This window comes from Pongo pygmaeus, chromosome 7 (genome assembly GCF_028885625.2).
Source record: "Pongo pygmaeus isolate AG05252 chromosome 7, NHGRI_mPonPyg2-v2.0_pri, whole genome shotgun sequence".
Taxonomy (NCBI): Eukaryota; Metazoa; Chordata; class Mammalia; order Primates; family Hominidae; genus Pongo; species Pongo pygmaeus.
This window is the reverse complement of record NC_072380.2, coordinates 92,024,513-92,036,570: the sequence shown is the minus strand read 5'-3', so window position 1 is coordinate 92,036,570 and position 12,058 is coordinate 92,024,513. Positions and strand designations below refer to the sequence as shown.

The window sequence follows — 12,058 nt, the reverse complement described above, 5'->3', positions numbered from 1 at the left end:
CAGTGTAACTCTCTCCTCTGATCCCACCACTCAAGGAAGGGGTCTCCACCCCTTCCTTCCTGGTTATTACTGAACCACCTAGTTCACCTCTTCTTGACCTTAAGCCCCTTCCAAACTCAGAACAGACCTTCCCAGACCTCATAAAGAATCCTCACCCCCTCGTTTTTCCTTACCAATGAGGGCTTCCAAGCATTGGAGCATCCATAACTACTTTACTGTGTATTCTCTGTCTTCTCCCTAGGATGTGAGTTCTAGGAGTGCAGGATGGATGACTTTTGGGTCACCTTTGTGTTTTCAGGCCCTAGTACAGCACATGGCACATAGAAGAATACGTTTTTATTGGAAGCATTGAAAAATCAGTCAAAGTTAAGAAGCAAGACCACCTCATTTTTAATTTTTTTAGAGAGTCTCATTCTGTTACCCAGGCTGGAGTGCTGTGGCATGATCATAGCTCATTGTAGCCTCGACCTCCTGGGCTCAAGCCTCAGCCTCCAGAGTAGCTAGGACACAGGCCACCATGCCCGGTTCATTTTTAAATTTTTTCTAGAGATGGGGATCTTGCCGAGTTGCCCAGTCTGGTCCGGCACTCCTGGCCTCATGCAAACCTCCCACCTCAGCTTCCTAAGAAGCTGGGACTATAGGTGCATGCCGTGCCTGGCTAATTTTTAACTTTCTTTTTTAAGAAATGGGGATCTTGCTATGTTGCCCAGGCTGATCTGGAGCTCCTGGACTCAAGCAATCCTCCTGCCTCGGCCTCTCAAAGTGTTAGGATTAAAGGTGTGAGCCACTGCACCTGGCCATAGAGAACCTCCTGTTTGACATAAAAGTAATCATGAACATGTGTGCAGTATTTCATTTGGATGCCAATGTAGAGTTAAGCATCCCTAACCCCACCCGGTCTCGTCTCACTCAACATCTGCAGCTTGTTCACGCCTCTCCACGGCAGCAGAAATGAGCCAAAGCAGGAAAGGCTGACTCATTGTAGGTGCCAGAGGCTGGGAAAATTTATAGAGCCAGAGGGGAAGCAGACACACTGGTTCTGGGGAAGGGTGGCCTGTCACTTTGGGGAAAGAAATGGAAGGTCAGAGGGACTTCTGGAAGGCAGAGGAGAGCAGGTGGGATGGTTTCCTATGCCTGGACCATCAGTTTCTGGGAGGGAAGAGGCAGGGAGTAGTGATGGATGCCCTGGACTGAAGACTGGGAGGGCCAGAAAGGAGCCTTAAAATTTGCACTTCCAGAGAGAAAGCCGGGTGGTGGGATTGACCTTGGACTGACAACTGACAGGCAGCATGCGGTGGAGTTTCAGGAAGCCAGAGGTCTGGGGTGCCAGCAACAACAAACCCAGGATGGCTGATGGAAGGGCCCAGCCTAGACAGGGAAGCAGAGGGGCTGCATGGAAAGGCTGAGGGCTGGAGGTGATGTGAAGTGGAATAAGCTTCAGTGGGAGCCAGGAGGTTGTATTTCCCGTTGGGGGCGGTGGTGGAGGGATGGGGGTGCCCAGAGAGGAACTATGGATTATGCCCAGGCCGGCCACTCAGAGTGCTTGGCATCCAGGGTGTGTTAAGATGGCATTGAGGCCGAGCGCGGTGGCTTACGCCTGTAATCCCAATACTTTGGGAGGCCAAGGCAGGCGGATCACCTCACTTTGGGAGGCCAAGGCAGTCAGGAGTTTGAGACAAGCCTGGCCAACATGGTGAAACCCAGTCTGTACTAAAAATACCAAAAACAATTAGCTGAGCATGGTGGCGTGCGTCTGTAATCCCCGCTTCTGGGGAGGCTGAGGCAGGAGAATTGCTTGAACCCGGGAGGCGGAGGTTGCAGTGAGCCGAGATCGCGCCACTGCACTCCAGCCTGGGCGACAGAGTGAGACTTCATCTCAAAAAAAAAAAAAAAAAAAAAAAAAGATGGCATTGAGATCAATAAGAAAGTCTAGAAACCAGGAAGCTTTTTGCAAAGAGAAAACGCCTTTTGTTATTCTCACCGATGGATATTAAGCTTTCCCTCACAGGACTACAAGCTCCAGAGTGGATCTGAGACGAATGCGAATTGCTCTGCACCTTTGTAAGGGGCAGAAGACCGGATTTTCAAATTTAAAACCACCATTCTGTTTCTGGAATCAGAAATCGGTTTCGAGATTTACAACTGTATTTTAAAAAAAATCTGTCTTCTTAGTGGACTCGGGGGGGACTTCACGTAGCATCCAGTACACGCCACGCCAAGCCACCGAAGCCAGAGGTGTGTGTCTGGGGCCAGAGACGTGCATTCCCTCAGCAAGGCCGGCCTCAGACGCAAACGCCAGCACCGCCACCCTGTCGCCCGCTGAGAGGATCTGGCCGCCGACGGGGGGGGGGGTGGGGGGGCGGGGGGAGCGGCGGGGGAACAACAAAAAGTCTCAGCATAATGATTATTCCCAGGGACCGTTGGGTTTTTTTTCCCCAAGGCAGCCGAGAAAACAAATGCTCCACTTCCCCGGAAATGAGATGCACAGGGGTATTCATTCCATTCCGCGGCTGGGAAGCCCCTGCGGAAACGAGTCTGGCTGCATGTGCGGCCTCGGTCCCAGAAATCAAAAAGAGCGTCCCCTGAGCCCACAGCTTGCTCCTCCATGTGACCGGCCCCTGGGCTGGTGGCCACTGTGGACGCGCCCGGCGCCCCCTTTCCCAGCTCCCTGCGGGTTCCGCGGAGCCGCCGGCGCGCAGCCCTGCCAGGTGCACCCGGCACGGCCCCACCAACAGCGCGCGCCTCCAGCCGCCGGGCACCGGCGGCCACGCGGGCGAGATTTACGGTGGCGCTAGGCGGCGGCTTCCGAGGCCGGCCGGCGCCCAGGCTCCGATTACAGGTTCACACTGGGGGCCCGGCCCGCGGCCGCCCAGCCCTCGCCGGCGCGCCCTCGCGCGGCCCGCCTCCCCGCCTGCCCATTTTTCTCCATTCATGCGGACGCCCAGCGCCGCCACCGCCGCCGCCAGCGCGGCCGCCGCCGTCGCCGTCTTCGTCGCCGGCCGCCCGGATTGGCTGGCGGCCGCGGCGCCGGCACTTTCCCACGGCCCGCGGCGCGTGCGGCTCACCGGAGGCGCTGCAGGCTCGGCCCTGGCGCGCGGCCAGGCCAATCGGGGCGCGCGGGGCGGGGAGGAGCCGTGGCCGCCGACGGGCTTGTGTCCCGGCCCGGCCTCCCGCGCCTCCCTGCCGCCCGCGCCTCCTCCTTCCCCTGAGTGCAGGCCGGGCAGAGCCCCCGCGGAGCCGACGCACCGCCGCCGGGTAGGGGCGGGCGCGGAGGGTGGGGGCGCGGTCCGCTCGCGCCCTCGGCCTCGCTCCCGCCCCTCCCCGGAGCGGCTGCCAATCAGCGGCGCGAGAAACCGGATTGGCCTGGGGGGCGGCTGTTGCCCTGGAGTTGCCGCCCCCGCCTCTCCGCCCCCTCGCCCGCCTTCCCCACTCCCCCGCCCTCCCCAGGGCCCTGGGAAGGGGCTCAGCGTGGGAAAGGATGGTTGAGTTTTAACCAGAGGCAAAGCGTGAGCGGGATCAGTGTGTGCGGAACGCGAGCAGCCGAGAGCGGAGAGGCGCCGCTGTAGTTAACTCCTCCCTGCCCGCCGCGCCGACCCTCCCCTGGATCCCCCAGGCAACCAGCATGAAGCGAGCTCACCCCGAGTACAGCTCCTCGGACAGCGAGCTGGACGAGACCATCGAGGTGGAGAAGGAGAGTGCGGACGAGAATGGGTGAGCTGGCGGCGGCGGAGCGGAGCCAGAGCGGGAGGCGAGCGCAGGCCTGCCGCGGTGACATCGGGCTAGGACCCTTGGCGCGCCTGTGCCCTGCGCTGACCTCCGCGCGTCGCAGGCTGGCGGCAGCCTGCGGCCAGGGAACCCCTAGGCGCCTTCCAGCCCAAGTGGCAAAAAAAGTCTGAGTGCGGGGAGGGTGTGGGGGCGACCTCTCAGATCACCTCTCCTCGTTTAACGGCGATTTCAGTTTTTGTTTGTTCTTTTTCTCTTTTCAGAAACTTGAGTTCGGCTCTAGGTTCCATGTCCCCAACTACATCTTCCCAGATTTTGGCCAGAAAAAGACGGAGAGGAGTGAGTCTCTTTACACTCTCCTTTTATTTTTGTTATTGATTAACGGAAATAACCACCTTTTTTTTTTGTCTTGGAAATTTACAGTCGTAATGGTAATGCCTTCCTTTGTTTTGCTTGCCTTCTGCAGATAATTGAGAAGCGCCGACGAGACCGGATCAATAACAGTTTGTCTGAGCTGAGAAGGCTGGTACCCAGTGCTTTTGAGAAGCAGGTAATGGAGCAAGTAGGTAAAGCTCTCAGCATAGCTATCTGCACCTTCTGAATCTTCCCCCCATTAATCTCATCCGCCTTGGAAAATAGCTGTGTTGCTTGTGCTTAGATGAATTCGTACACAGATGCGGGTGTATTTTGTGAAGACAACTGATTTTGCTTTAGTCCATGCTTTACGATTTACAAAGCATATATCTTTGTATATATGTTTGCATATTTTAAATTGTTCCCCAAAGGAACTTGTGCCAAATCAATCTTTTGCCATTCTCATCTTTAGGGATCTGCTAAGCTAGAAAAAGCCGAGATCCTGCAGATGACCGTGGATCACCTGAAAATGCTGCATACGGCAGGAGGGAAAGGTACATCTCCTAGACCTAGTGGGGGCTCTGAGTGGTTGGCATAGAGTGAGCAGCGGCTGAAGGCCAGGATTGGTGCAGTAGCTGCCTGATTTTTCTTTGGGGGTGGGGAGAGAACGGTGTGTGGTGTGTGCAGTTCCCTGTCAGTACATTTTCAATTGCACATAGAATCTTCTCCAGTGAATTCACCACCCCAGCTCTCTGCAGATTGAGCTAGTGCATCTTTTGGAAAAATACCTATTATTTGTGAGGTCTTCGAAAGTTGTGACAGCCTTGATTCAGATCAGGTAGCTTTCACATTTGTCCATTGCTATTTTGAGAAAAAGCATTTAAAAACAATATGTGGTCTTATTTTGGTATATGGGATTAAAAAAAAATGTGCTGCCACATGCCTCTTGAGGAAAGAAATGTATTGTGGTTAAGTAGAGGAAACCTAACAGGAGACCAAGGTCTGTGTGTCTGTCTCTCCAGCAGGAAAATGCTTTACTGAGGTCCAAGTGCCTAAAAGCTCCGCGATGATAACTTACATCTGTGTGTCTAACGAATTTCACTGCTCTGTGGTTTCTCTGTCCTTGATGTATTTTTTGTTGTTGTTGAGGGAAAACATTAAAGGAATGAACATAGTTTCATCCGCTGGTAGGGTATAATTCCAATTTCTGCTCTGCAGCTTCTAATTGGGCTTTGAACTTGCATTACCAAACACATTCTGCTTATGTTGATTAATGCAAAGATTTTTGTTGACTCCAAAGTATTTAGACTTTCGGAAGAACCCTTGACTGTTGTGTTTTAAGGGATGCAGGTATCTGCCAGGAAGGGCTGTCTCTGGGACTGAAGAAATGAGGGAAACGGGCAAAGCCCTGAGATTTTTCTTTTGTTCTTTTCCTTAGGTTACTTTGACGCGCACGCCCTTGCTATGGACTATCGGAGTTTGGGATTTCGGGAATGCCTGGCAGAAGTTGCCCGTTATCTGAGCATCATTGAAGGACTAGATGCCTCTGACCCGCTTCGAGTTCGACTGGTCTCGCATCTCAACAACTACGCTTCCCAGCGGGAAGCCGCGAGCGGCGCCCACGCGGGCCTCGGACACATTCCCTGGGGGACCGTCTTCGGACATCACCCGCACATCGCGCACCCGCTGTTGCTGCCCCAGAACGGCCACGGGAACGCGGGCACCACGGCCTCACCCACGGAACCGCACCACCAGGGCAGGCTGGGCTCGGCACATCCGGAGGCGCCTGCTTTGCGAGCGCCCCCTAGCGGCAGCCTCGGACCGGTGCTCCCTGTGGTCACCTCCGCCTCCAAACTGTCGCCGCCTCTGCTCTCCTCAGTGGCCTCCCTGTCGGCCTTCCCCTTCTCTTTCGGCTCCTTCCACTTACTGTCTCCCAATGCACTGAGCCCTTCAGCACCCACGCAGGCTGCAAACCTTGGCAAGCCCTATAGACCTTGGGGGACGGAGATTGGAGCTTTTTAAAGAACTGATGTAGAATGAGGGAGGGGAAAGTTTAAAATCCCAGCTGGGCTGGACTGTTGCCAACATCACCTTAAAGTCGTCAGTAAAAGTAAAAAGGAAAAAGGTACACTTTCAGATAATTTTTTTTTTAAAGACTAAAGGTTTGTTGGTTTACTTTTTTCTTTTTTAATGTTTTTTTCATCACGTCATGTATTAGCAATTTTTAAAAACTAGTTGTTAAATTTTGTTCAAGACATTAAATTGAAATAGTGAGTATAAGCCAACACTTTGTGATAGGTTTGTACTGTGCCTAATTTACTTTGTAAACCAGAATGATTCCGTTTTTACCTCAAAATTTGGGGAATCTTAACATTTAGTATTTTTGGTCTGTTTTCCTCCTTGTATAGTTACGGTCTGTTTTTAGAATTAATTTTCCAAACCACTATGCTTAATGTTAACATGATTCTGTTTGTTAATATTTTGACAGATTAAGGTGTTGTATAAATAATATTCTTTTGGGGGGAGGGGAACTATGTTGAATTTTATATTTCTGAACAAAGCGTTGACAAATCAGATGATCAGCTTTATCCAAGAAAGAAGACTAGTAAATTCTCTGCCTCCTATAGCAGAAAGGTGAATGTACAAACTATTGGTGGCCCTGAATCCATCTGACCAGCTGCTGGTATCTGCCAGGACTGGCAGTTCTGATTTAGTTAGGAGAGAGCCGCTGATAGGTTAGGTCTCATTTGGAGTGTTGGCGGAAAGGAAACTGAAGGTAATTGAATAGAATACACCTGCATTTACCAGCCCCAGCAATACAATGAATTTTTAATCACACGGATCTCAAATTCACAAATGTTAACATGGATAAGTGATCATGGTGTGCAAGTGGTCAATTGAATAGTACAGTGGAACCTGTTAAATGCATAACCTAATTTTCCTGGAACTGCCATATTTTCTTTTAACTGGAAATTTTTATGTGAGTTTTCCTTTTGGTGCATGGAACTGTGGTTGCCAAGGTATTTAAAAGGGCTTTCCTGCCTCCTTCTCTTTGATTTATTTAATTTGATTTGGGCTATAAAATATCATTTTTCAGGTTTATTCTTTTAGCAGGTGTAATTAAACGACCTCCACTGAACTGGGTTTGACCTCTGTTGTACTGATGTGTTGTGACTAAATAAAAAAGAAAGAACAAAGTATTCTGTGGTGTATGTCTTACATACCTTGGCCTTTCCTCCTCTTGGCTAAGAAAAGATAAACTTTCCTTGGTTTTCATTTTGCCTGATTGGTTTGTATGTTTACCAGTTTCATTATTCTTGGACTTCTAAACTGTGTGAATTCGTGCCATTGAATAAGGTGACTTCATTACAATGCAGAGCTTTGCCCTGCCTCCTACAAGGGGACATAGCCCTTTTGCTCTTATGTCAGATGATCTGGCCCTAAACTGGCCATCTGTGGATTAGGAAAGCTGAAATCAGACTGAGACTTACAGGGGTTGAAAGGAGCTTGGATGAAATATTTTAAAACCGTGTTGACTATTTGACAAATATTTACTGAGAGTACCTACTATGTGCTCATTTCTACGCTGAGAGAATGGAAATTTATTTCTTTTATTAATTTTTTTAAATGGCAAAACAAGAAGACCCAAATGTTGCTATCCCTGAGACCCCGTGCAGGGGCTCGGGAATCTGTGGCCTGATGCGCAGTGGCAGGCTGTAATTCTGCACCTGCACAGCTCCAGGAGTCTTCACTGGTCTTATTTCCAAGGAATTTAACTCTTTAGTTGCACTGGACTCCTGAGCTGTGTAGTGAAGCTGACATATGCTTTAGGTTAGAACAAAACACTGCCAGCATGGAGGGAGTATTCTGGGCTCCAGAGGAGAGGAGTGTCTTCCCATTGCCTTAAAAATAGCCCTCTGCCAATTAAGGAGTGCTCCTAAGGAGTTCATCTTGATCCTGAGGGCGGTGGGGAGGAGAAGGAGAAAACCCATGCTGGCAGATGATAAAATAAAGCCTTCCTTTGCTTTGCCCAAACACGGAGCTCCTCCTCCCATCTGGTGAAAAAACACAGTCAGAAGGCAAAGAGAAGTTTGGAGTTTGAATTTGAGCTTCGACTTCTGTGTCCCTGTGAAGGGATGGGAGACTGTGGCATTTTTGTGATTGTGGGTTTCCAATCCCTTCAAAGCTTTCTCTGCATGGCCTCAGACGTTGATCCCTCTTGTGATGCACAGCTCTGCTCTCAGCATTGCCTGTGCCATGCAGACACTCTTTCTGTCATAAGACTGTGATGGAAAGTGTTATGCTAATTTCTGCCAAGTGTCAGTTTAATTTTAGCAACCGCGATTTCCAGTGACATTACAGCATTACTGAACAGCATTGTACTTCGACTATCTCTTACTGTTACATAGGTTTAGATGGCTGCTAATGTGGTAAAAAGTGAAGCCTCTCATTTGCTGGCTCTGCTGAAAGAGCTGTGGAACTGTAAAACATGTAGCATGTTCCACTTGTCTCATCAATGATAGCTATATCTGGTTAGCGGGAGGCGTGGCAGTTCATTTCCAGATTACATACTTTTCTATGGAAATATTCTGGTTTCTTTTCAAGCCCTTTCAAGGTGAAAAGTATCTGAGGATGGTGCAGGTGGAGTGTGAGCTTCCTAGGAAGCAGGATGGAGTACGACTATGTACCAATAGTGTATAGAAAAATTAATTTAGGAAAACTCCCATTTCTATTCTGTTGATGCAATTAGGAAAAAAATAACACCAGGGTTATCAGGGCCAGCATATTTTTGTATTATATGTACATTGATAATACATCTATCAGTGTAAACAAATTTTTTTCAGAGAATGCATAAGTTTACCTTATAAGGAAAATAAATCATTGGTTTTAAAGAATCTTGAAGGGCTTCAATAATTACTCATTTATTTTCATTTAATGTATTACCGTGAATTAATATGATGAAGTAGATAGATGGGCAGAATTCTTGTATTTAAAAAAGCCTCTAAAAATCCAAGGAATAATTGTTTCCAATTTATTCAGTCCAGTTAAATGAGGATGTGATTTTTATCCAGGTTTTCATTGCCCCACTCTGTGACTCACTAAAATCATGATATTTTAAATATAGATTACTTAAATTTGAAATCCCTCAGGAAATGTTTTATCTCCTAGTTATACTTTTCCCCAGCCCTTCCCATCTATACCAGTATCACAGCTTTGATGCCTTCATTAGTTTCTAGTGATGATTTATAATTAAAATCACTTCAGAGCTAATATCATCTGAAACACTGCTTCAAATGTGGCCCAATTTCATTTACAACTGGAGTCCCAGGGAATAAGAGCATCTTGGAAAGGGGACCAGAATTTTGGCTCCTGCTTTTACTTAATTGGGTGACACTGGATAAGTCATTATGATTCTCTGAACCCCACTCTCCTCATCTGTCAAATAAAGTGGCTGGACTGGGTGAGGGTCCCAGGTGCATGTGACAGGGACAGGCACTACTGGGGAGGAATGCAGTGGTATCAGGTGAGTGATGATCCAGGGAGCACGTCACCTGTTCCCAGCACCCATTCTGTCTCCAGGTCTGGCTAAGGAGTCGCCGATTGTTCCTATGCAGACATTTCAGTCCAGCATTAGCAGATCTTTCAAGTTTGCAAAGGCATCTCCAAATTTGGATTTTTTATGTGAAATCGTCCAATTTTTATTGGTTGGTCACTAATTCACCAAAACCTGTCTTCCAGCAAGACTGAGCCATGGGCAACAACTATTTCTCAGCTTCCAGGGCTCTAATCTGAATGGCTCTCTGGAGGGCTAGAATTTTCTAATATCTTTGTCATCCATGCTTTGAATACGCTACAATAAATGGGTAAACATAAGCTAAAATAAAATCAACACTGCAGTCTTTAGGCAGCTGTAGGTGATATCATGTAAAGATTACGTGCAGAGTTTTTTAAAAAAATTACTTCTGGGCTGTCCAATTTCCTCAAGGTAAAATAAAGCAAGGAGAGAGGTTTCTGTGAAGGTGTTCTCAACTGGGTCCTTGCGTTCCCTTTACCATGGAGGAAGATGAGTTCTCAGCCTGGCAGCCTGAAATGAAAGAGCGAGTGTGTAGCTCGCTTGTGACTCAGCACACTGAAGTACTAAAAGGCGCCATCTGATTTCAGGAAGTAAGACGTCTCAGCAAAAAGCAAGCTGTTTTGAACTTCAACTTGAAATATAATGCCTGCCTTGATCTTGATGAGCTGCAGGGTTTTTCTCTCAGATCCTTCAGTGTTCTCCTCTGGGGTGGGGGTGGGGAGAGGCGAGAAGAAAGCCAAGGAAAAAGAAACCCAGGCCTTTCTTTTTGAACTGTCTGTAGGTATTGACAGGCACTTGTCACAGAACTGTTCCCCCAAGCCTGTAAATCCCAGCAAAATTCAAGGTAAACAAATGTCCCTAAGAGATGGGTCTGAGGAACACAGACAGGTGTCTGGATTTTGCGTTAATCCACTGCCACATTATGTTTCTTTATAGTTTGGTTGTAAAATTTCCCATTGAATTTACTCCTATGTTGGTATTTTTTGTTACAGTCAAGTTAAAAGACCATGCCTAAATTTGAGAACTCTTAATCATAGATGGTTGGTAGGTTATCTATGGCTTGATGTAGCAGAAGAGACTTGAAAACGTTATATTTTAGCCAGAAAGAGACTGGCAGTTACCTCTGATAGAGTTGATACCTAAACAGTTTCTGTAGTTACTTTTAGTTTTGTTTGTTTTTTTTTTTAAATGCCTCCCCCAGGCATAGTTTTGTTTCTGGTGCTTAGGGATGTTCCATAAATGCTGCATTGAATCATAAAATTAAAGAATGACATATCTGAGGCTTTGATCATCCTCTTTGACCTCATTTCCTACCACTCGCCCCTCCTCGCTGCTCCAGCCACACTTGCTCTCTGCTGTTGTGGGAATGTGCTCTACATGTTTGCATCTCCAGGCCTCTGCGTTGGCTGTTGCCTCTGCCTGGAATGCTTTTCCCCCAACGGTCTGCTGACCTATCTGTAATCTCTACTTGGGGCTCTGCTCAAAGGTCACTTTCTCCACCAGGTCTTTCCTTACAACTCTATTTAAAACAATCATTCCACTCTCACTCTCTCATCCCCACATCCACCTCTCCCCTACCTCCCTTTCTTCTTTTGTTTATCTCCACCGTACCCAGAATTATCTGACAGAATAGATATTTCATTGACTGTTTGTTTATTATCTGTTTTTGCCTGGTTTGTTCACTTCTACAGTTCTGTCACTTAAAATTGCCTAGCACATTAGAGGCTCTCAGTAAGTATTTGTTGAATGAGTGAATGAATCCTATCTGCCCCCTTGGTCTCCACTAAGAAGCAGAGCAGCCGGGCAGGGTGGCTCATGCCTATAATCCCAGCACTTTGGGAGGCAGATGTGGGCGGATCACCTGAGGCCGGGAGTTTGAGACCAGCCTGACCAACATGGAGAAACCCATCTCTACTAAAAAAAACAAAAAACCAAACAAACAAAAAAACAAAATTAGCCAGGTATGGTAGCACATGCCTATAATCCCAGCTACTTGGGAGGTTGACTGGAGAATTGCTTGAACCCGGCAGGTGGAGGTTGTGGTGAGCCGAGATTGCGCCATTGCACTCCAGCCTGAGCGAAACTGTCAAAAAAAAAAAAAAAAAAAAAAAAAAAGGCAGAGCAAAAGACAGCCAGACAGGCAGGTCTTTATCCTCCAGCTCCCACCTTCAGTACTCCCAGGGAAGGCAATTTTATGTTTCACTTCAGTACTTCCTCTTCACTATTATAAAATTCTGCTTTTATTTATTTTAATTTTATTTATTTTTATTTTTATAGAGAGACAGGATCTTGGTATGCAAACTTCTGGACTCAAGCGATCCTCCCACCTTGGCTGCCTAAAGTGTTGGGATTACAGGTGTGAGCCACTGCATCCAGCCAAAATTCTGCTTTAAAAAAAAAACCAAA

General features: G+C 47.9%; 1 protein-coding gene across 3 annotated transcripts; it reads left to right on the top strand.

Moving 5' to 3' along the window:
• Positions 1–3,132: 3,132 nt before the first annotated feature.
• HEY1 (hes related family bHLH transcription factor with YRPW motif 1) lies at positions 3,133–7,277 on the top strand. 3 transcript variants are annotated; one of them, XM_054499468.2, is made up of 5 exons: positions 3,133–3,711; positions 3,987–4,062; positions 4,190–4,285; positions 4,550–4,631; positions 5,516–7,277. In XM_054499468.2, exons 1-5 carry the CDS (start codon positions 3,623–3,625, stop codon positions 6,097–6,099), a joined length of 927 nt encoding a protein of 308 aa, XP_054355443.1. In that variant the 5' UTR covers positions 3,133–3,622; the 3' UTR covers positions 6,100–7,277. The 3 variants fall into 3 exon arrangements, with proteins under 3 accessions (XP_054355443.1, XP_054355444.1, XP_054355445.1); XM_054499469.2 differs by having other exon boundaries at positions 3,140–3,711; positions 4,190–4,273; XM_054499470.2 differs by lacking the exons at positions 3,133–3,711; positions 3,987–4,062; positions 4,190–4,285; positions 4,550–4,631 and adding an exon at positions 5,017–5,077.
• The last annotated feature ends 4,781 nt before the right edge of the window (positions 7,278–12,058 follow it).